General features: G+C 46.5%; 1 protein-coding gene across 3 annotated transcripts in view; it reads right to left on the bottom strand.

Annotated features, from left to right (window-relative positions):
• MYH10 (myosin heavy chain 10) overlaps positions 1-25019 on the bottom strand; it is a 102079-nt gene extending 77060 nt beyond the window's left edge. Inside the window, exons 1-3 of one of the 3 annotated variants that reach the window (XM_051797457.1) lie at positions 24958-25019; positions 22135-22512; positions 8558-8714 (exon numbers count right to left, since the gene is read on the bottom strand). In XM_051797457.1, the coding sequence (XP_051653417.1) occupies positions 8558-8714; positions 22135-22479 (502 nt within the window). In that variant the 5' untranslated portion in view covers positions 22480-22512; positions 24958-25019. Of the gene's footprint in view, positions 1-8557; positions 8715-22134; positions 22656-24957 lie in introns of those variants that run through there. The other 2 variants (XM_051797456.1, XM_051797458.1) reach the window with 2 other exon arrangements.
• Positions 25020-25268: the final 249 nt, after the last annotated feature.

Genomic DNA, 25268 nt, shown 5'->3' with positions numbered 1-25268 from the left:
GCCCAGGTTGCTCCAAGCCCCGTCCAACCTGGCCTTGGACACTTCCAGGGATGGGGCAGCCACAGCTTCTCTGACAACCTGTGCCAGGGCCTCCCCACCCTCACAGCCAAAAATTTCTTGCTAATATCCCATCCCCCTGACCTCTGTCAGTGGGAAGCCATTCCCTTCGTCCTGTCTCTCCAGGTCCTTGTTCCAAGTCCCTCTCCAGCTCTCTTGGAGCCTCTTTAGGCACTGGAAGGGGCTCTCAGGTCTCCCCAGAGCCTTCTCTTCTCCAGGCTGAACAATCCCAACTCTCTCCCCTTTCCTCCAGCAGAGCTGCTCCATCCCTCTGATCCTCTTGGTGCCTCCTCTGGACTCTCTCCAGCAGCTCCATGTCCTCCCTGTGCTGTTCCCCAGGGCTGGAGCAGCTCTGCAGGGGGGTCTCACCTGAGGGGCAGAATCCCCCCCTGCCCTCTGCCCACGCTGGGGGATCAGCCCAGGGCACAGGGGGTTTCTGGGCTGCCAGAGCACAAGGCCAGGGCATGCTGAGCTTCTTGAGAAGCCCCAAGTCCTTCTGCTCAGGGCTACTCTGAGTCCATTCCCACCCAGCCTGTTCCTGGGCTTGGGGTGTATTGTCAGCCTAGGTATTACAAAAACAGAAAGAATGTTGTATGTTGTACTATATTGTTATACATTTACAACCATGGCTGATGGTTGCATACAGATCTGGTTCATCCCTACAGCTCCCACTCAAGCAGTAACAGCTCCAACACCACTAACACAATTCACACCCCCCATGCACAGCAGTGCTCTGTGGGTCACACGGAGCCTCACATCCTATTTTAGCCTCTTGGACACTCTGAGCTACAGTTCTTCACACCAAACTCGTTTTTGCTACCCTGGATAACAATATGAGCCAAGAATCCCCTCACAACCCCCTCTCTGTCCCAAGCAAGACATTTATAACAAGAAGCATAAGCAGATGAGTGCAGGTTCCAGGGTCTCCAAACCATAAAAAGCAGAAACGATGGACAAGATTGGCCAATCTTTAACCAGCTCTTTGCCTTTTCTCACACTGCAGTTACTTACAAGCCTCTGGGTAGGATCACTGTCAAATTACTTTTGGAAAGCTGATGATGATGATACTGGTCTCCAGACTCCCAAACCTGAGCAGGACTCTCAGAGATGGCACCCACTAACTCACATCTGGTTGCTTTGGTACTGAATGTTTTGTGCCAAATGTTTCCATGCAGCACAGTCCATCAGCTCTTCCATCTCTGAAATTAGGAATTTGGTTCTTGCAGCTTGCTACCATCATTTTTCTGTTCACTAACCTTTCAGTTTGGGAGTGATTCCCTGATATTTTCCTCAAAGGATCATTCCCAGCACGAGAACTTCCCTGAGCAACTTCACAGCAGACACACAAAGAAATAGTCACACCTTTTTTCTGCTTTTTCTGGGTTTTCCTTCTACACATCACCTGATGGCTTTACCATCCCTCTGAAAAAGCCCCAGAACAAGAAGAATTTTAATGCCTCAGAGTAATGACAAAGCCATGAGCTTTTATTCACCATGAGCTATGAAACAGTACTTAAGAAGCACAAAACCTTGCAACTCTGAATGGCTGGGGAAGGCACACCAAGTCTGTCAGGAGTCCCTAAGCAGCCAAATACCTGAGAGCAGGTCAGGACAAGAGAAAGGAAGCTGGAGACATACTGGGATATAAATTGGCATTGTGTTGGTGATGTGGTCCTGGGGTCAAAGCCTCTCACCAGTTCTCTCCACTCGCTAAGGGCTGAACATCACTCTGCTGCTTATTGCTTCCTTCCCAGAGCATAACAAAGAACTAGAAGTCAAGAGGATGGGGGAGGAAAAAGGAGCTCCTGCAGTTGCTGGCAGCAGCAGTTATGGCACAGCTACAGGTAGTTCAGCCCCCCAGAGGAATGCAGACACCAGTGACAAACCCCAGCAGCACCCAGCAGGGCTGTCACAGGCCAACCTGCTGTCAGCATCAGAACACATTTAAGTTTTTGTTACATCCAGGCATTATTGCCTGTGCATGTCAGCTGAAGGCTTAAGCCAAGCAGAAGTGAATTATCCATTTCACAACTACCTAGAAATAAAAGGAGTTTAATTTCAACTAAAGCTTTGCTGCAGAAGCAGGTGCTGGGCTGAGTAATCGCACGAAATGATTCATCTCATGAATGATTTCCCAAGTTGGATGCACTTAGGCTTGAATTCCTGTCTGTAGGCACAGTCACAATTCAATTATGAAGTCAGCTTGCATAGCAAGTTTTAAAATTAAAAGTCATCCCCGGATGCCCAGAATATCAACCAAAAAAAACCCATGGAACTGGCTCCTCTCTTCAGAGTCATACTTCAGAAGTGGGGAGAAAACAGCCAAGACGCTCAAAAAACCAAGAATTCTTTATGTAATTGTCACTCCTGTCTCATTTTTAAATAGAAGAAAGTTACTGAAGTTAGACAAAAAAACAAATTATGTCAACCACTTCAAGTAACACTTCTGAGCAACTGAGCCTTAAGGAGAGAGTTGCTCACTGTAAATATCATCATCATGCCTAATTAAGTGCCCAGCCCTGAGGCTGAACCCCAACAAACAGGGATCCAGTCACATTTTGACCCAGAGAAGGCCAAAGGTCAGTATCTGTTGTCAAGTACTAAGCATTAAACTTTTCCAACAATAACAAAAAAAAAAAAATAAGAAAAAGAAATTATAGGGTACCATAACCTAGTTCTAGAAATTAAGTTCAACTGAGTCTGTCCACTAAGGACTTGCTACTGATGCCATTCACAGATGGCCAAGCAAGGTGCAGTCATTTAAACCATGACAATAACTCAGTCTCTGGAGCACACAGGTTTAATGTCAAGAGACAGAATTGAAGAGCAAGGAGAAGGAGATGGAATATTGCAAAACAAGTTCAGCTGACAGAAGTATTTCTCATTTTATTTCAAATTCAAAAATAATGAGGCAGGAGACTGTTTCAGTTTTTTTCTCCTTCGTTTCTTGCTTCAAGAATCCCTTTCCCTCCCCCCAGCCACTGCATGTTACACTCCTCCTGTACACAAGCCAATCTGGGTGCTAATGTTACTGCTGCCTCAGTATTTATATTCCACACAGTCTGACTGGACAAAGTGAAAACCCAGAGCTCGGAGTGTAACAATAAAGAGACCTATAAATCCTTGCCATGACATTTCCCAAGCAGCCAGTTCTGCTGAGATGGTTCTCCTGCACTTTGTAACCAGTTAAAAGGCCTCGGGGACCCCTTTTGGTAAGTCAAGATGTAATGAAAATACCAAGAACATTAATGGCATATGTATCAGGTTCCACATATTCCTCACACAGAGAATGTCAGCCATCACTCCCAGGCTTTTTAGACTCAGAGCAATTTTTTCCTCTTCCATTTGAAGATTTAATAGGCCTTTGAAGAAAAGAGTTGTCATATTTTAGTTTCGATTCTTATTTTCCGTACCTGGGGGTGGATATGCCCCCCAAGGGATGACTTAAATCAAGATTAACTACAAATATAGATCAATATGATGGTTTTAAGGGAGAAGTATTGCACCTGTAGGCAGTTCTGGCTCCTCCAACACCAAGTGTATTACGCTGTTTCCGATAAACCTTCTCTGCAACAGGATTAAAGGCAGTCCCAAAATATCAGTGCTAATTTGGTGCTCATCAAGATGTCCTCAGGGAAACAGGATAAAAAGGAGAGACTAAGCATAATTATACCAGAGTAATATTGGCAGGCAAGTTGGTCTTTAGTAGCAAAAAGCCAACAAGTTTTCCCTTAATATTTCTTCTAAAGCACTTTCATACCAATGAATAAAGAGGCATCATAAAACAAAGCCATACTTCCTCTAGAAATACAGTGGGGAAACTGGAAGGGAGGAGGGAAAAGTGAAAAGTGAAGTATGGTAAAGGAATACAGAAAAATTTATTAGTTCTGCTTTTGCACAATCAAGTCTCCCTTGCTGGTAAAATATAGTTACAGATGAGCTGTCAGACCTACAGAATTCATTTCCTTAAAGAAAATCCCAATCCATGGCAAATTCTTACTGCCAATAATTTTCAGCAGGACTGAAGAACACCAGCAAGTCTTGCAAATTGTATTACCAAACAGAATTAAGGTCAAGGGATTAGGACACCAATTCCTTATGACCATGTCAACTGTCCAGGAGCTGTGAAAAACTCAGCCTAGCACTGTTTTGTGGAGCCAAGGCCAGCCCTCCTCACTGCTGGGCTTGATTCCTGCCCGGGGCCAAGCAATCCATCCCCCCTGGAGCCTCTGGGATATGGGCACTCACTGCTCCAACATCTCCTTAGGGAAATGAAGGGAAAGCACAGGAGAAATCCACTAAACCACCTGTGAAGTTACACCCTCCTACCGCAGCCCTTTGAAAAATAATTACACGGGGAAGGAGAGGGGAAATCCAGTATGTAAAGCTGAATTGCAGGTTATTATCTGTGCGGTCAAGGCACTGGGTAATGAGTCTTTTCCTGGACAGAAATCCTGACTGGCATAACTAGAATGCAGTCTAAGTCTTGCTTGTTTTAAATAAGACTATGTTGAACCCAGGCTTTAATACAAGCCTTGCAGAAAAGGCAGCACTGAGATCGAGCCATGAGTGAGTTTTGCTTTTCCTTGCAGAACTCGCCCCAAATCCCTGGTGAATCACAGCTGCCCCCCCCCCAAAGTGCTCATCTGCAACACTCTGAGAAACAATTCTGCTCCTCCCTCTCCTGTGGCAGCTCACACCAATTCATTCCACCTCCAGGGAACACCATTCCCTTTCCACCATGGCCAACTTGGCTCCTTGGACTGTTCTCTGCTCAGAGCTCTGCCCCTTCGCCCTCCGTGTCTGACAAGCCCTGAACCTGATTTCCAGCCCACTGTTCCCCTCCCCAGAGGGCAGGGGGAGGTCTGACCTGGGCAGCCCGAGGGGCCAGAGGTGCCCCCAGACAGGAAACTCTTTGAGGGGCCAAGAACAGAGCAGGGTTTGATGGCTGGCAGTTCACAATGTTTCCCTACAGGCTTTTCCTACCAGAGAGCAGAAGGGCAGGGATCCATTTATACCCCCAGTTTAACAAAATGGAGTGTTTCCAGCAATGTTTAAGACAAGGAGTAACTATTGAGATCAGCAGTTTCTGCTCACCAAAAAACCTTTCTTTCATAATCTAAACAGAAATCTCCATTTTCCTGTTTAAACACAAATATTATTTTATTTATTAGCAGAAACTGGAAGTTGAGCTGTGACCATCCATGCTCTGAATTAAATACATAAAATCATCAAGACACTGAGTGAAACTTTACTCACTGAGCCCGATTCTCTGCACAGAAAAATTGTCTTTTAAGAAATCAGATTGCTCTGAGTCACAGCTCTGGTCCAGGTATCCTGTTAATCACTGTAAACAAAGCTCACAAACACCCAGAAAATGAGTAGTTTGTGATTAGCTGCAAGGAAAGTAAACATGATTATACTGAAGAAAACACCACTGAACCAGCCAGGAAAATCCAGCCAACCACTTTCATTAATCCAAATTAGTGGCCAAGATATTTCTATAAGGGTAAGGTCGTATTATCCAAAGGAATTGCATTCCTATGGTTTCAACTTCAGGTTTGAATCCTAATAATTAAACTTCAGATGTCAAGTACTGGAAACACAAGTCATCCATATCAAAAGCAGCCTATGAATGTACTGTAACAGCAACACATGACTTGGAAAAACTCATCTCCCCCACCCCTCTCTTTACCAGCCCATCTCTATCTCCCAAAGCAGCTACAAACACAGATAAGAACTGCAGAACAGTTTTATAAATATGTGTTAGTAACTTATCAGGAAAAGCATTTTGATCAAGGATTGCACTGCAAATAAATGCTTGCAGAGATCTCTGATGATTTAATCTGAAGCATTTTGATTAATCCAGATACTTCTTGGTATAGAGACCTATTTCTACCAGCCAAAAGTTTCTGATCCACCTTTGCTGTTTCGTTAGAGACTGAATGCCTGGTAAAACATAAGGCACAGTTAGAGGATTAAAGACATTTTGTACATCATGTTAGTTACTTGGCTGGCAGGGAAAACCCATCTCTCCTTACCCTCAGCAGCTGACCTTGGGTTGCCACTGCTGATCAGAAAATAAGTGGAATAATGTGATGTGCTTAAGAGTAAACATATAAAGCTATAAGTACTCAGCAAACTTCAGGAAAAACTAGGAACCAGTATCTCAGAGGAGCTTTCATGGGACTGTTCCCAGTGGTCATTTGCAACAAAAGACACTGTATTTGTGTTTACATGAGCAAGAATGTATTTCAAAAAGTGCTGTCTTACCAACACACAGAAATATGCATTGTTTGGCAGCTTATGGGCAACAGAATTCTTACCCTGTCACAGATACTAATGGTGAGGTCACAACCCACATCAAAGTTGAGACTATCAAAGGCACTTCAGATATCCAAGATGCTCCCTGAAAAAAAATTCTTACGTATATTTTAGAAAACCTGCTACTGTTAAGACGAGCATTATTTGGTGCTCTGATGACTAGAAAACCTCACTTGTTTTAATTGCAAGTTTTATTTATATGGAGATTTCCATTCAGTTCCCTGATGTGCCCAAGTGTCTCTCTCTACATCAGGGCCCATCCAGAGGCTCTGGAAGCACAGAGGGACCAGCCTGGAGCAGGGTCAGTGCCAGGGCTCTCCACTCACCCCACCTGATCCAAACACCAGTCACCCTCACCACAACCCATCATTTGTGTCTGTTCCAGAGTTTGAACTTATCCTTGCAATGCAACTGTGGACACAAACCATCAGTGAGAAGTCCAGGGGCTCCTGCAAACACTCCCTAAAATAAACAGGGAGTAGCTCCATACAGGTGAAGGGCACTAGAAATACAGATTTAGGTAAGTTTAAACAAGTTATTCCCTAATGAATGGATCTCATTGCATGGGTTTCATCTGTTCTTATTTCAATCTATGCCTTCATTCTTTCAAATGAAAAGAATTCAGAGTATCGAGATCAAAAAGAAAGCAAACACAGACAAAGATTTGATACGAAATATAAACCTCCATGCACGAGTAAGGAAAGAAAAGAGGACTGTAACCAAACATATACCACTATGTCAATTTTTTTTTAATTCCATCTTCCAAAAATAGGAGCATCTGTCCATGTAGCAAGATCCCCAGAGACACGAATCAGTACCAGCAGTATGTGAGCAAATATATAGAGCACCTGCAGTGTGGGAACTACTGACATTGACTTACTTTTTTAGAGGACATTTGTCTCAAGAACTTCTCAAACGTTCTTGAGATAATTTCAAGAGATACTGTGCTTTCAGAGAGGGAGGCCCTTATCCACAAACCACTTGAGACTGCTACAATAAAATAATCTTAAGGTTTGCTCTATTCTTCCACATAGAGTCGTTGTTAGGGGTCCTCTGACCTGAGCTGTTAGAGCTGTTCCTGTCAAGAGGTCAGAGTTTTTCTTTCACAAATACACGTGAAAACAGAGTCCCAAATATCCACTGGGAAGCAGGACAACTCTTGGTGGCCCCAATTTGCTGCCTGTCCCTGCATCACCCCACTGTGACAGCCCAGCTCTCCTGGGGTGAAAGAGCACTTGGCAACCTGCAGTTTATTATTAAGCAGCCCCAGAGACAAAGTCACAACTGAAGAAACAAAGACTGATGTGACTTATTTAAAGGCATAAACTGCTTTTAAAAAAGAAGATTAACATTTAAGTGGTTGGTTAACCTGGTAGCAGAAACAGCTTTTTCTCAGTTTGTGTGAACTAGGTCAAACAGCTTTTACCTTCCTTCCAGACCATCTACATCTACAGCAGAAAACACAGACCTGTCTCTTTACACACACTTTTCTACATACAACATGCTGGTGTTCCCATATCTGTAAACAGGCCCCTAAAAGGAATCAATATTGGATAGTATGAGCTGTGTTTCCAAAATACTATGTCAGAAGTGCAACTCTGCAAGTTGGACATGTGTTTGTTTCAACAGATTTAGATCGTGTCAGATTCAGTTTTCATGTTTGTCCAGCACAAAATTAAAGCCAAAATTCAAAGCATGAGCCCCCCACTAACTCACTCTCTATTTTACTACAGACAGGACACACATTAGTTTGGAGGAAAAAAACCTCCTTCAAGGTTAAGCATTTCCTTGACCTCTTTTTGAACTCAAACAAACTGTTGTTCCATTGTCACTTCAGATTGTCAGCTGCCAAAACAACACTTCTACAGTTCTCCCTTTTCAATCACACTTCTTTCACTCTTCCTTCATCCAAAGCCAGTGCACTCACATCTTTTGACAGGAGTCTTAACCCTTCTTTTTTTAAGAACAAAGTATTTCAGCTACAACTTCCAGAGCCCAGTCGGTGTCCCTTTGCTGCTGCCCCCAGCGAGTCACACAAAGACGGTTTTCTCCCCCTCCCTTTAAGCACTAAAAAAGATTCTGATTGTGTTAGAAATTACTGTGTAGCTGGATAAGGGTTGTAGGATCGTTAAAGAGTTGCCAATTAAGTGTTAAGCACCAATTAGCTGGCCCTTACCTTGCAGCATGCACCTGTAGGCAGACTCGGAGATCGCATAGATGTGCGGTGGCATCTCATGGCGCTTCTTCCCTCGGTACATCTCAATAATGTTTTCTGAATAAATCGGGAGGTTCTTGTAAGGATTTATAACTACACAGAACAGCCCTGAATAGGTCTGGGGAAAAAAAAACAAACACATACATTTCTGTTAGTAAACAGTATTGAAATAGAGTCATAAAGAACAAAAAAGCTTTTTTCACAGGTTCTGTAATATTTATCTTAAAACAAAATTGAGGTCCTTTTTGTAGAGCAACTCAAAGTGCATGCTATATTCAAATTATTAGTTTCTAGTTCTCTTAAAAGGCTCTTTAATTACCTGCATAAAAAGTAATTTAAAGATAATAAGCGTAGGTAAATTTGAAGAGGAGCATCTGATCTCTTTCCCACAGACATTTAAATCTCCCTCCCGTTTGCCAGGTTTCAGGGTTTATGGACACCTTTTGATGTTCAACTCCTTCGGTAAAATGTGCATTCCAGGGTATTTTCATTTTTGAAGGAACTGATAATCTCCACTGCTCTATTAAATAATCTGAATGAGGGAAAAGCCTATTTCAAACCACCCCTGTTCCTGCTGTGCTGTTATTGTCTCATATCTGTATGTCTTTCCTGCTCATCAGCCCTTCCAATCCCACAGGGGGGGTCATTCCCTCCCCATCCCAGCCCAGCTGATGGACAGCCTGGCAGCTGGCACTGCAGACATCTCACAGCCTGCCTTCAGAGCTGACACTCCACACAAGTACCAGGACTCCCAGAATATCCAGGCACCCAGCACAGACTGTACACTGCTGATTCCACTGACTCTCATTGAGGCATTTTTTTGAATCAAAACACGCCTCAAGTGCTACAGAATCGAGCCCACACTGAAGAGATGCCCATAGGGCCACACTTCCCTGTGATCCAAGTATCACCTCCTCCAGAACAGCTCCAGCTCTGCTCCACACAAGTTAGTTATAGGAAGTTATCACAGGAACAGCCATGGCAGAAGAACTCACAGAGGCAGGCACTGACACTCGGTTCTGTGGGAGGGACAGACCAGCAGGGTCTGGCTCAGGATCAAAGGCTGAGCTCCCAGACACCCTGCACACAGCAGAGCTCACCCAGGGAGTTCCCCTAATCCAAGGCATCTGGATGGCTCTGCCTTTCCAGCAGCAACTAAAACTGAGGGCTCTAAAGAAAGCAAAATCTCTCCATTCACCGTTAACCTCATCACCTGCTTTGACAGTGTGTTCTTTTTGGTCAATGCAGCTCCCAGCTCAGGAACGTGGGCAGGAGAGACCAGGTTTGACAGAAATGGGAGGGATCTTTGAAAATGTCAGGAAAACATGCTTCTTACCTTTGCAGGTTGAGAGGAGAGAAGGAATGGAGGAGAGAAGGAATGGAGGAGAGAAGGAATGGAGGAGAGAAGGAATGGAGGAGAGAAGGAATGGAGGAGAGAAGGAATGGAGGAGAGAAGGAATGGAGGAGAGAAGGAATGGAGGAGAGAAGGAATGGAGGAGAGAAGGAATGGAGGAGAGAAGGAATGGAGGAGAGAAGGAATGGAGGAGAGAAGGAATGGAGGAGAGAAGGAATGGAGGAGAGAAGGAATGGAGGAGAGAAGGAATGGAGGATAAGCAGAGAGCATTAACAGCTCTTCAGAGCCCAGAATACTGAGCAGGTAACTCATGATTTTTATAATATTAGTCAATTTTAAAAAGTATTTCTGCTACATTTGTATCATCACAGTAGCTGAAAGTTCTGATCTGCCTTTTTTTTTTTTAAGAATAAAAGATTTTAGTTGAAGGAAATGGTGCCCTGTTCTTTCTGCACCTAAAAGGGATTCTGGAAAGACAAACAGAAGGTGATCTCTGAACTGAGCCAGGAGCACCATCAGCAAAGAAAAAGAACTTGGGTTTATGCCAGATGTCCTGACATAGGGACATTTTATGTCCTTACAGGAAAATACTCCCTGTGCTTTGGGTAGATCTGCTGGATGATAAGCACTGCAGGGCCTTACCATCTAAAATGGTATTTATTTCCCAAGAGAAAGGACATAGATGTTATCAGGTCAACTGATCCAAGCATAAAGAGCAACTTATCAGTTATTAACTCAACATAACATGGGGCTGTTGGCAAGTGAGTAGTTCCTTTCCAACCACATGGTCCTACCCCTGTCCCTCTTGCCACCATCAGCCCCTTTGCAGTAATGAGCAAGCTGGATATAACTGAAGACAAACTTCAAAAAGAAAGGGTTGGTAATAATCAGTTCCCTGCCCAAACTTATTCCTCATCACTGGTGATATTGAAAGGGAGAGGGAAGGCAGGACAGTTATTTTCACAGCATGGTACAACCAGCCAAGGAGCCAATTAACTGATGAGCACTGGACCTCCATTCCTGGCCAGCCAACTTCCCTGTGCTCAGCTGAGGTCACCCACACCTCTGTCATCACTCCTGGTGACACAGAGGCATCAAGAACTACCACAAGCCTGGTTTCCAGTCTAGTCTTCAAATATGGCTAACCAGGAAAAAGGCACATGTCCACTGAGCCCAGCTCAGGATCACTGAGCAGCACCTCCACTGTGCTCCTGCAGGGCAGCCACAGCCTATGACACACTGAGTTACTGGGGGAGAACTGCTCCAAAGGAATCCCCACACCCAGAGTCCACTTCAGACCTGTCCCACACAGCCCTGACCAGTGTAATGGCACCAACGTGTGCAGAATCCAGTAGATGCCTCTGGGATGATTCTGGACTCCCAGCCAGCACTCCTGAGCCTGCTCTGGTTTTCACCCACCCAGCTTCACAGACTTCCAATTTACCTGTTCCTCATCTTACCAAGGACAGCAACTCCCAAACCAGTGACTGGTTAAGCTCTAAGGGTGGTGTTGAATAACCAGCTACATTACAGTCACTCTTTCAAAAGCAATACTCTATTGCTCTGCAAATTCATCCAAAACTTTTACCACCTCTTTTGGCCTTTTATGTTCCCAACAGAAAGCTGTTGTTTTATACCTAAAATCACTGTCCTTCCCCTGACATGAATTAACTGATAAGTAATTAAAGAAAAAACCCTTAAGTGTTAGGCTAGAACAGCTGCTTGAAGATGATCCTTCTCTCTTCCCCCCAGTTACTTTGGCACCTTTTATTTCCCCAGCACAGACACAGAGTAAATGTTACTATTTAGCTACACAAAGAACGAGTAATTTATAAAAATAAAATTAACAATCCTTCAGACCTGTATGGATGATCCCTAACCTGGGAGCCTTTCCAGACTCTCTCCTGAAGCAGGAATGGGATGGACCTGTGAACCTGGGACGACCAGAATAAGCAAAGCCCAACGATGCCAACAAAACTCTGTCAATCTAGAGAAGACCAGCAAATGTCCTGGGCAAATGAAAAAGGGTAATTTAAGAGGCTCTATATTGAACAGGGACAAATTAGACCTTATGAAGCACAAAATTGTACCTTTCACCAGTGCTGGGGTTCATTATTTGAAACTAAACCTAAAGGAGTGGCTTTTATCCCAGACCATTCAGTCTGTGCCACGACACAGCTCCTCACACACAGCACCTGGAACTCCAACACCTTGACTCCCTTCACAGTTGCCACCCAGTTCATTCTCCCTGCAAAGTTTAAAAATCACACTTTCTCCAAAACACCACCACACTGCACAGCCCTAATTTATTGAAAGGAAGATGGAGCTGAGCTTTCCCACACAGCTCCCAAATTTCCTGACCGTCATCTATTGCAGAAAGCAACGTCTGAACATATTGGAGGGCTGTGTTCAGGGCTTGGCAGGCAGAGAAACACAGAAGAGATGGTTTTATTGAGCCAAATTTAACTGGGAGGGAGGTAAATGGTACAAAAATCTTATAGAGCTATTTTATAACTGCAAGTCTCACAGTACATCAACTGTACCCAAGGCAGCAGATTGGAGGCAAGGGCTTTTTGCATGCAAACTGAACACATGAAAAGTAGGCTGAGATTGTTTTACACCCCTCATAAAGCTTCCTAGTGAGCAGCCATGGGAAGAATTATCAGAACTTGCACACCTGCTTAAATAAATGGACACTCTGTTTAATGAATACTATGCTGCAGTACATGGACTCTGATGGAAGTGTCTGATGGGAATTAGAGCTGGGATCAGCACTGACAAGCTCCAGTAACCACCCAGACTGGAGGAAGAACCAGACTTCATTCATTTTTCAGCTGACAGGTATATTAAGAACTGAGAGGCAAGTAAAGGTGCTGATTCACCTTGAGCTCATGGGATCAGCTGGGAACAAGCTGGTTGCTTGAAACACACATTCCTGCTTTAGCCAGGACCAGGCTGCAGGCAGGATCAACCAACAGCAACAGCACATGGAATAACCTGGGATGAGCTCAGCTGGTCAGAGCATGATGCTAAAACACCACGGTGTGGGTTTGATCCTCTCGTGGGCCATTCACTTCAGAGCTGAATGCCATGATCCCTGTGGGTCCCTTCCAACTCAGAACATCCTGTGACTGTGAATGCAAACTCCAGGCAAGGCTCCAGAGACAAACAGTAAAGGAGTGCTCTGACAGAGGTTTGGTACACAAGATCTCCCTCAGGACACTAAGTGTGGAGTTTGAAGGTTTCCAGATGCTTACAGCCTTTATCCAGTAGTTTATCACTGAGTAATATGGGTTTTGGTGAGCTGTCCCAGACTGCAGAGTTCAGGTTCCTGGCCTGGCCTGTTTGAAAACTCCATTTTATTCCCACAGCCTGAGAGAGGTGCATCAAATGAACAACTGGCAAGCAGAGTGTGTGATTCCCAGGTGAAAGCATGTGGGAGCTCAGGCTCTAAATCCAGAGTGTGGGCTTTCCTGGCCTGTCTTCCCTTAAAACCATATCACACCTTCCCTGTGCAGACACAGATGGAGGTGTTAAGGGTCAAAAGCCTGGGACGACTCCTTGGATTAACAGCTCAGCTTTGCAGTTCCTGGATCCAGGAACATGCTGTTATGACTGTTAGCTTGGTTTCTTCTGTCACAACATCAAAAGGCCCTTTAAAGCACCACATGAGAAAGATGCAGGTAAAGTTTTGGAATTTGTAACAATCAGTTTGCATCACCTGAGCATGCAGGCTCAACATTTATCTCCAGTTCTTCAGATATAAAATCTGACAGATTCACTCTATTACTACATCAATAATTAAGCTGAAGTAAGTAAACATCTACACATCTCTCATTATTACCTGAAATAGAAACCAGCAGTTTCCAGCCTAGCAAGCATTACATGTTTTAAGCAGTATCCCATAACTACTGGAGTGGAGCACATTCTCCAGGTTGATAAATTGCCTCATTGTAGCATTTTCTTGCTTGGCTTCCCTTCCTGAGGTTACAGACCCCCATCCCACACTCCAGGACCCGCTGAGTTCTCTGAGCTGGACATGGTTTTCCCATGTAGAACCTTTTCTCCTAAAGTTATCCAATCTTAAATTCAAGCCTCAGAGCAGGGCAGGCAGCTCTTCAGTCTCAGGGAGGAGAAAGGTGAGGTGGTGCCCTGGGGTGGGACATGTTCTCTGCCCCTGCCCAGCTCCAACCCAGCTGCCCCTCAGGGCAGGAGCAGCCCCCAACCACCCTCCCCAGTCTCCCTGGCTAGGGCACAGCCAAGATAAGAACCTAGAAAATAACCCAGACATCTCTGTACAAGCCCAAACTGCTGGATTAAAACAAAAAATAAACAACCACAACAAACAACAGTACCCACAAAGTTGGAATCAAGGGTAAGGAATCCCCTGTGGAGTAGTGGGAACCTCAGGTCAGAGAGGCTGGGGGACAAGAGCCACTGTTCCTCAGGAAAACTGAGGAAGAGAGTGAGAAAGGGAAGGAGCACAACACATACACCAGCTATTCATGACAAAGCCCAGCCCATGCTGTGGATGACTTGTCTGGAGATAGTCTCTGCAGCTGGAGCTGAACAGAGGCTCACCAGTGCTGTATTTTCACACTGACAGCTGTCAGGAGATGTGTTCAAAGGAGAAAACCCCACAGTGGATCAGCAGTGCAGGTTCTACCCTGCTCAGTGAGCTCTCCAGCTCTCCCAGACAGGCTCAGGGTCACAGCCACTCAGACAGAGCGGCCTCAGCCACAGCAACTGCTCAGAGCTAAAACATGATCTGAGGTTGCACCAGGGCCAGAGGAGTATTAATATCCTTTCACAGGGCTCCTGTACAGCTGCATGTTGGAGCTTGACTGCTCTACAAACAGCTTTACACAGGCTACCATGAGTTCTGGTGCAGGCACACAGCTTGTCCTGCAGCACAAAGCATTCCACTGAGCACTTCAACAGGAGTCCAGAACCCAAACTGCTGCTCCTTTCCAGGCTGTTAAGCTACCTGTTTTTACAGAAACTGAATATTTGACAAGAACATGCACTTTTTCACAGCTCTGCTTGCCTCAGGGCAAGGAGGGAATTGACTGATTTCCCTTCAGTCCCTCTGACATTTCTAACAAACTGAAACCCTGCAAAGAGCTCCTTCAACTTAATCACACTTATGAGTCTTCCAAAACTCAAGAGTCAATGTGAAAACAAGTTCTTGTGTCAAAGCAACACTTCCAGTGTGAAGCCCAGCATTTCTTCTGCCACATGCTGGGCATTAGATCCAGTGACTGGTCTGTGTCAAGGAAAAGATGGAATCAAGCAACAAATTCTATTTCTTGTAGTTTTCTTTTAATACCCATCTTCGACGCTCAGTAACGTGAAACATTCCCAACTGGACCAGCAGGAAAATTAAAGCAATTAGAACACAGAAGCTTATGTAATACCACAGATTGTTCTAGGTTACACTCTGGCCTCACAGGAGGCAGCAGCTTAACAGAAGGAATAGCTTATAGACAAGTGCAGTGTTACCAGAGCTCCCACCCACAGCAGGCTCTGGAACTGGGGACTGTGGCATATTTCTCATTCTTCCCTCTTCTGCTCCAGTAAAATGGAAAGTACATTAAAATTGAAAGAAAGGATGGCAGGTCAATTACAGAGGTAACACTTGCAATTATCAGAAAAATACCTGCTGAAGTATTTTAACTTGCACTATAGTGAGTACGTTTTCCTCTTCACTGGTGGAAAGAAAAACCCAGCAGTCATCTGCAAGGAGAGCAGGAACCAGCAGGAGGGTTCCAGGAGCTCTCAGCCTCACAGAAACAGCTTCAAAACCCTTTTCCCAAAGTTTCTGTAAAAAATTAAATGTGGAGGAGCAGGCAGGTAAGATAATGCACAGTTCACTGGAGTTTGGAGCTGAATGTAACCCTTTCCTCAAGGGGCTTCACCAGCTTTTTATCCTTCCCCAAGGAGCAGCACAACTAGTCAGCTCTAACTCGACCTCCCCTACAGCACACACGTCTCAGGTCCATGTCCCCAGCTCCAACTCTCCACCTGAGCATCCAGAGTCAGGTCATGGGCTCCCCAACATCCCACCCCACTCACACGTGCCAGAGGCCACCTGGAGACTGAGGCAGGGGAACACAAGTCCAGGGGTTGAGAAATTCTGCTCATTTGAATCCTCCTGACTGAATGAGGTCAGGAAGTAGTTAAGGAGCAGTTCCAATGATTTATGGGGGTATCAGAAAGCCACACCATCAGCTGTGGGCAAGGGACTTCCTCCAGGAAAGCCGGGCCTACAACAGATGTGGCAACAGTAACATTTTTTTAAATAGGTTTTTATAAAGCCCACTGGATTTTAAATATCTTAGTTTTTACTGTGGCTTAATTACACCCCACATCTGAGTGAGCAATTCCTTCATCCCATCCTGCTGCAGTGGGTACAGGAGTGGGGACTTCTGACTGTACAAGAGACTTCTGAGCCTCCCAGATAATCTTTCAATTTAAAAAGATCATCAAACTCAAACGTTTATAGACCCATTGAGTGGGCAAAATGTTGTGTATCCCAGAACTTCTCAGACATTTCACCTGCACTTACCAGTCAGCCCATTAAAATACAGCCATCTGCAATTTGGATGTTAGATTCCTCTGGAAAATCAGTACCTTGTGTCAAACCTGCACAGGATCCACCCTGCCAGTGTGTGCCAGAGCACCCATCTGAGTTTGCCAAAATACTTCTGTTAACAAGATATTCATAAGTTCATGGTTTTTCAATTTAAAATATACTTTAAAAGTGGAATGGAAGGGTCTTTCTTGCCATCAAAAGAGGTGCTGACCACAAGCAGAGCTTTGAATTGCTGGGAAAAGTGTCACCCAGCCCTGCCTTAGCAGTGTTAACAGCCATCAGCTTGTTCATTCCAATTCCAGCCAGGGTCTGCAGTACCAAGAACAAGCTGCTTTCCATTTAAGCAGAAATGAGGTGTATTTACATTCCTGATCCACTACCTGTATTTTGATTTTAAAAAAAAAAAAAATGCTTTTCATGGGCTTTTTTAATAGCCAGGTTGGATGGGGCCTCTGAGCCACCTGGACTAGTGGAGGGTGACCCTGACCATGGCAAGAGGTTGGAAAGAAATGAGCTTTAAGGTGCCTTCCAACCCAAACCAGTCTAATGTTTCATGACTTAGAAATTCAAAATTCAGAATGCTGCCTAACAAAGCATTGAAATAACAGAGTGAGTAGGAACAACTTTGCTTCTTGCAGCTCTAGAAGAGGAATAGTCTATGTCAAAATTACATTCAAAAAGAAAAGAGAATCATCTTGCTCTGAAGTGAAAGAAGAGGACTCTCAAGCTGCACACAAACCAGACAGTCCCTAACAAACAAAATGGTAAAAACCTACTTAAATATATTTTTAAAAATTATTGACACCATTCTTTCCTTCAGATCAGCCATGAGTCAAATTAGGCAGTAAACTTTGAGTAAAAACTTCATTTTGAACATAACTGACATGCCTGTACATGAGCTTTGCTTTTCTGAATAGACTGAAGTCAGTAAATACATTGTTAATATTGAAGTGCAAAGGTATCAAGATGGAGAAAACACCTCTTCCTACACCAAAAACTCCTTAGCAGCTCTCAGACCTGATTTGTAGCTCTCCAAAGCACCCAAGTATCTCCCCTGTCTATTGCCAAGTGCAGCATCTGTCCTCCTGGCACTCTATTTTCAGACTAAATCCTCCTTCTTATCTCCTCTGCCACTTCCCAACCCTTCCCACCAACACCAGAGACCCATCTGAAGCATCTCTCTTTTGCCAGGATTGCAGCTGAAGGAGGCAGCTCTGGCTCAGACCCCCCCTCACAGACCTGTGAGCCCCAGCAGAGCTGCTCTGAGCCCCCCCAGCTCCCAGCACAGCAGAGCTGCTCTGAGCCCCCCCAGCTCCCAGCACAGCAGGCTGGAAACCCCAGCCCGGGAGTTCCCACACTCAAAGGCCACATTGGACCAGGAAGAGCTTGGAAGCTGGTTCATGAAAACCCCCAAAGCTCCTGAAGCACTGACAGGGAGAATTACTGGAGCAGCAATCTTGTCTTATCACAGCTTGTGACAAAGCATTAAGTCAAGGGGGGGGTGGGTCTTGAAACTCAGTAGCCTCCAAGGCTGAGGGACTCCTAACATCCACTCCTTCCAGGGGATTTCATTTCTCCATTTCATTGTCTGAGTCAAAGATTATTCCCCACCCGTGAGATCATATTTTGCTGACTTAAGTAGAAATCAAAATCTACCTAGAAGCCTCCACAGTGGCATTTTACATGCAGATCTTGTACAAAGAGAGATGTTTCCTCACTCAGCCCTCGGTGACCTAAAACTTCTGACTAGAACTAGACTCCTCTCTTAAAGCAACACCCCCAGAAAGGGATCTGGAACTCAGCTTATCATGGCATATTCAACAACTGCCACAAAACCAGTCTGAGCAAAATCATGTTTATTCCAAATCTTCAAAGGACCTCCTAAACCCTCTGGGAATTCCTCCTGAGTGCCCTTCCAATGAACTACCCCCAGTTCCTGATCTACAGCTGAAGGATATCACCAAACACAGGCTGAAGCCAGGATAAAAGTTGGCCACTCCAAAGCAGGGCAGGCAGAACAGTCCAGTTTTACATGAAGCTGAAGAATCAACAGTTCACAGGCATATGCAGTAACCAAAATACACAAGAAGCTGCCACTCCAGCAAGATATGAGACCAATTCAGAGCATTAGTGGCTCAAAGGATTCATAAGAAATGCTGATACCCCTAGAAAAGCTCAAGATTTGGGAGAGTTCAGCTATGAAACACAACAAAGAGTGAAAACTCACAGCCAAGGTAAAAGTAATGAGAAAACAAACAAAACACCTGCTGTAGGTGGCTGCACCTTCACAGAACCAGCACTTTGTGCTTGATGAAAACCAAGCCTCAAACGAGCAGAGATCTCAAGGACTCAGATCCACTGACAGGTTAAGGAGAAAAGTCCAAGTGCACAAAGTCATAATGACAGATTTACCCATTCTCAGAGACTAAAATATATATGGGGAGAGAATATATATATATATTCAAAAGGATTTGCTACAAAGGTAATACAGCTTCTCTAGGAAAGAATGTTTATAACATATTCTTGTTACACTCAAATCTTGTGGCAAGCAACAGAACAGGCAATGGTAAAAGTGGAGCAAGAAATTATTTCATCTCCAAAGCAAAACTGGGATCACTACAGTTTACACACAACCATCCTTCCCAGCAGTTCTTATACCAGTCCTGCTGCCTTTACATCTCCTGTGCTGTCATGAACAGAGCACAAAAAGACAGGACCAAGCACTGATACGTTTTTCCAAGCCACTGATCCTCCACGTTCTCCATTTGTGTTCATCTCCCACGGCCCAGTAACGAGACTCAGAGCCCCAGCTCGGGTCACTTGGCAGGCCTGGGAGGTGGTAGAAGTTCCAGAAGCTCCTGGCCATCCCTACTTGGATGTCACATGAAACTCTTGGTGGTGGAATGAGCATCACTGTCCAGGTCACCAGCCAGCTTTAGTCAGCCTCCCTGTTCCTCCAGCAGAGTCACCCTGGAGTAGCAGATTACAGACAGATGACTGGGCCCACCAGCCAATTCCCTCAACTGGATGTTTCCTTTCTAGGGATTGAAAGGAAATGGGACTACTTCACTTGACATTCTTTCACCTGCTACTTCCTAGAAAGGCAACACTGCACTCTGCCTTTTGGCAAATTTAAATCAGATTCTCCACCTCCACCTCAACTGCCCGAGACCAACACCAAAATGTAAGATTTCAGTTTGGTTATTATGGGAGTACTATGTGGAAATCAAAACATACCTTTAACCAGCTCATATCGTGGCCAAACCACCAGAACTGACTTCAGCTCAGTTAACTTTGGCTCTTTTCCTTACACCAGGCAAACATCAGCAGGAATTGCAGGCCATGGCTCTGGGCTGTGCCAGCAGCAATGGTAGTGCCACATTCCTGGGGTTTAGCAATCCCTGACAGAACTACACTAAAAACACCCCCAGCTTGAGCTCTTGAGGAAGTTTCTCTATGGTCTGTGGATCTGTGCAGCATGCAGCCTTTACTCCAACACTTCTCACCACTGCTCTTTCCCCTACCTCCAAAAACTAAGCTGAGCTTTAATTTCAGACAAGCAGCCATTATTCCAGCTGCACTGAGCCATTATTCTTGGTACCAGCAGCATCCTCCAGCAATGTCCCTGTAATTCAGCCTTCCAGTAAAGGCCAACAAACCCATGAGCTCCTCAATCCCAACCAACTCCTTCCAGCCTGGGGGCAGAGAGGCCAGATGCACTAATCCCCCTCTGTGGCAGCAGCATCACAAGGCCAAGAACCAAGTTTCAGAGTCTGCCTCAACAAGGAAAGAATGAAAGCAGGGAGTGGTGGGGAAGTGGTGGGGAAGTGGTGGGGAAGTGGTGGGGAAGTGGTGGGGAAGTGGTGGGGAAGTGGTGGGGAAGTGGTGGGGAAGTGGTGGGGAAGTGGTGGGGAAGTGGTGGGGAAGTGGTGGGGAAGTGGTGGGGAAGTGGTGGGGAAGTGGTGGGGAAGTGGTGGGGAAGTGGTGGGGAAGTGGTGGGGAAGTGGTGGGGAAGTGGTGGGGAAGTGGTGGGGAAGTGGTGGGGAAGTGGTGGGGAAGTGGTGGGGAAGTGGTGGGGAAGAAAAAAAAAAAAGGTATATCACCTGCAGAGTACCACAAATTCCACCTATGTGATCAGCCAGTCCTTCAGAAAGGGAGGTTTGTCAGCCACCCAGAGTAACACAGCCCTGGATCCCCTCTGTGTGTGTACAGTGACAGGTTCTCACACATCCTCCAGAGCCATTTCTGGCTGTGTTTACTCTGTGCAGTCCTTGGACTAGAGTTTGCTGTGACATTTAAGGCCTTCAGCTTTTAACCTTCACAATGAAATAGGGTTATAAGAGCTGTAATGAATTTCATAACAGCCATCATTAGCATTGATACACAGACTGAAAACTTTTGACCTATCAACCTTGTTTACTTTTAGTTTTCAATCCAGTCCCTACTTATTATCCAATTAGTTTCCTAATGCAGAAATCATTCCAGAAGTATTTTTCACTGAGCTCTGCTGTAAACACTTTGGTTTAAGGCCTTGGAAGGGCAAAAACCATAAACCCACAGAGGGAGCTGACAAAGAAGAACAAATATAAAACAAAGGATTTTGAAGTTGTATATAATTTTTAGTTAAGTCCAAACTACCAAGCAAAAAATTAAATGATACCTCCATTAATACCTTGATGGAAGGGAAAAATGAGCCAACTTGCAGGACTAAACAAAATGAATTTAAGCATCAGGACAAGTGTTTTTAAAGTGAACCAAGCATTTAAGGAGATGTTCCAGTTTCTTTTAGGACAGAAAGTCTTCTTGTAGATTTTCATGACTCCCTGACCCAACAAATCACTGTGCCATCAGTTTGCCAAGAGACCAGGAGCTGCTCTGAACTGTACAGGAAAGACCTGGGACAGTGTCCAAGGGAGGAGCAGGGTCAGACAGCACCAACAGTGCTCTGATTCCCAACTCTAGGGCAAGATGGTGATAAACCAGATGTTCAATTAGTGCTTCAAAACCACTGGGAAAAAAAAGCTTTATCTTATTGGTTTATTTTAAGCACTCCAACACATTCTTTCCTGGCCACTATGTTGATATTCAGTTCCAAAAAGACATTTTGCACTCCCGGCACTCTCCAACTTCAGCTTTTAAGTAACAGCAGGGCCTCTTATTGCCACTTTTAATATGCAGCAAGTTAAAACACGACATGTGCTCATTCACAGGAGCAACTAAACACAGCAGTTCAGCAAAGTGGGGGTTTGTCATCTCCCTCAGCTCACACCAACCTGCTCACTGGGTCAGCTCAGCACGTGAGACAAGTGCTCCAAGGAGCAGCACAAGCAGAGCCCCTGGAGCTGCCATTTCACATCCTGTTGCTAGAAGACACTCACAGAATTATATCATTTGTTTTATGACAGAGTTCTTGACCTGCACACAGCATGGAAAAAGGCTTTGGACTAATGTAAATGGCAGGGACACAAGTATTTAGGCTGTCAAACCACAGATGTGACCCATTCCCTCTGTTTCACACAGTAAAGGGATGGGAACCAGGACAGTTCAGCTGAATTAGCACCCAGAATGACACTAATAATTAGTACTTACATAGATGAGCCCAGAGTAATAGCGATCCTTTAAATTGTGCAATACAGAGGCTTCATTTAAACAGGTTAATTCTGCCATGTCTTCCACTTTAGAGAACTTGGGAGGATTCATCTTCTGAACATCATCTTTATTGACTAGTGCTTTCTTCCCATTCTCTGCCAGTTCCACCAGCACCTCATCCCCCTTCTCCTCCTTGATGCTGGCTGCCTCGAAGCCGTGGCGCTCCGAGGGGATCCACACCAACTTTTTGGCAGTCCAGTCAGCCTGGGTGGCAGGGTTGTAGATCACAGCCCTATCCACGAAGAGGTACCTCTCTGGATCCTCCTGTCCCAACCTCTGTGCCATGGTGGGAAGCGAAGGTGCCCTCTCTCAGTTACCCTGTGATTGGAGAGGGAAAAGCAAAGAGCAGGTTACAAACAAGGCTCTGACCCACGCAGTGCCACAGCAGTCAAACGATCCATCACCAATATCTGCATCTGCCCTGGAAGAAGCAGCATCAGTTCTCTCTCCCAGAGTCTGGAGAAGCCCCTGTTCACACAGCAGCCCTGCACAAAACAACTGCCAGACAAAAGTATCCTCCAAACCCAGTGCAGGAAAGCCAGTATGAACTGGTTCTAAGTGTGCACCAGCCAGGGTGAGACACTGCAGCACGTGTGAGAGCTGCAAGCAGGAAAATCACAGCCCTGTGTCCTGGACTGAGATAAGGAAGAAGAGCAAATTGAGCAGAATTTTGTTAGTAAGAATTCTAACAGCTGCAACGGAACAGTGAAAAAAAAAATACAGAGATAGATACAAAACCATAAATCTGCTCCCTGGGTGGCTGGCTGCAGAAACCAGAACGTGTTTTAAAATGTGGATTCTCAACTACAGACAAGAACTTAGGACACATGGAGTTTCTGCAAGACATTAAGGCAGCTAAACCTTGATCATATTCTTCCTGAAAAACACGAGACTCTGCATTTCCACAGCCTGCTCCTGTTCTCAGTCCTGAGCGCTGACATCACCATATTCCAAAAAAAATGTCTCCAGATCTCAAGTTTACCTCGAGGCTCAAGACACTGCAAGGGCTGATGCTGGATTTTCCAACAGCTCCACGGGTAATTTGAAGGGGAAAGAAAAACTGCTGACTGACAAGAGCCCCTGTACACTCATTTTACCTGCCTCTATCCAAGAGAGGGCCCTGCCCCTTCCCTGGGCTCTGCTGTCACAGCCAGGATTCTTGGAGCTGGAGGGTTCATCTGGAACTCCCTGAGGAGCAGAAAGGTCAAGCCTGACCCCTCATACTCAGGCTATCAAACATCTTGGTTGGTAACACGTTAAATATCTTGGTTTGTCACACACACGCGACATCTCTTCTGCTGAAGAATGTTACATCAGCTTTTTCCACCAGGTAACCTAAAGGTCAACTTGGGAAGAAAACCAGAGAGGTTTACCAAACTGCATTTGTCACCTTTCCTACCACGGCACGTGCTCTGGCAACCCAACCCTCCTTGGCAGAGCATGTAATTAAATAGGATAATTGTGTCTCCATCCACGGCAGAGAGATTTCTTACACTGTCCAACTTGGACGTAAAGCAAGCGTGAAGTCACCCAACCCTTCCGAGGTGTGAGGAGCAGCCCGGTTACCACAGACAGCTTAATTCAAATCAAGATAGGATGACTCAACATTAAAAGTATTTCAGAAGAGCCTCTGAGAGAAAATTCTCATGAAGAAAGAAGGAATCGTTGAGGGGACACGTTCAGTAATAGTTGGACTCCTCCACCATGAAAATAAAGATATTGGTCAAGGAAGGCTACACCTGGCTCAAGAAGCCCATAGATTTAACAGCTGAGCCTCCAACCCCGAACGAGAAAGGCGACTGTGCCAGAGCACAGCCCAAGTTCCAACAAAGCCCTGGAAACGCCGGTGCCACCCTCGTGTGCCAATGCACCTCCGAGCCGGTCCCGAGCGCTCCAGGTGTGACACAGCCAAAGGCATCCAAGGTAAGCTCAGGCTCGGTTCTCACACACCGAGAGGCAGCGAAACCTGAAGGTCAAATAAAGCTAACGCGACAAAATCAATCATTACCGTTCCCCCCGCGGAATTAAAGGCTGAGGAGTGAAACGAATGCGTTCATATATAACTGCACACGCCGGTCACGTATGGACGGTGGAACTGGCTTTACCCCAGTCCCCGAGGGACAGACCCAAACATCGGGGCACCACAGGCGGCTCCAGGGTCATTCTCGCCCCCGGGCTTCCAACCCCACCAAGCCCACCACAAAAGCCCCTCTGCAGAAGGCGAGCGAGCCCCAGCTCACCCTGCCCAGGGCTCCCCCGCTAACAATGGCATTCAAATGAAACACACAAATGAGCGCATTTCTCATGCAGGAATCCAGCACTCCCCGCAGCCGACGTGCGAATAAAGGGGGAAAACACCCAAAAAAAGCCCCCGACGCAAAGCGGGGGGGAGGGAAGACACGCCGGGGCCGAGGCAGCCCCGGGGCAGGGCCGGCCCGAGGAGCCGCGCGGGGGCCGCGGCCGCGCTGCCCCTCGCCGGGCCCGAAGGACAAAGAGGCGGCGGCGGGCTCGGCCCGGCGGGGCCCGGCGGGGCCGCATCCCCGCGCCCCCCGCCCCGCGCCCGCGGCGAAGGCAGAAAATGGCCGCAAACCGCCCCCTCCCCTCGGCGGCAGCGCCGGGCGGCGCGGGCGGGCGGCCCGACAAGGGGGTCTTTGTGTGGCGGGCCCGCCGCCCCCGCCACACCCCCGCCGCGGGCCGGCCCCTCCGAGCGCTCCCCCCCGGTTCGCAGCGCCGCGGTGCCCCCGGCCGGCCCCGCCGCCTCACCTGTGCAGCGCCGGCCGCCGCCCGCCCTCCCGCCGCCCTCCCGCCGGCTCCGCCGCGCCCGCTCCGCCCCGCGCCCGCCGCGCTCCTTTAGCGCCGCGCCGGCCCCGCCGCCCCTGCGCGCCGACCCCGCCCCCCGCGCCGCGCGCCGCGCACCCATTGGCCCGGGCGCCCGCCCGTCAGCCTCCTCGCGCGTTCCCATTGGTCCGCGGCGCGGCCGCTCTGCGGCCACAGCCATAGCAACCTCCGCACGCCGCGCCGCGGGGCCCGCCCCCACCGCGCCTCGCCCCGCCCCCGCTCGGCTTCCATTGGTC

This window comes from Manacus candei, unplaced genomic scaffold, assembly GCF_025592945.1.
Source record: "Manacus candei isolate 608988 ecotype Guabito, Panama unplaced genomic scaffold, ASM2559294v1 h1tg000047l, whole genome shotgun sequence".
Classification (NCBI taxonomy): Eukaryota; Metazoa; Chordata; class Aves; order Passeriformes; family Pipridae; genus Manacus; species Manacus candei.
The sequence above is the reverse complement of the archived record's forward strand: the minus strand, read 5'-3'. Positions and strand labels throughout refer to the sequence as shown.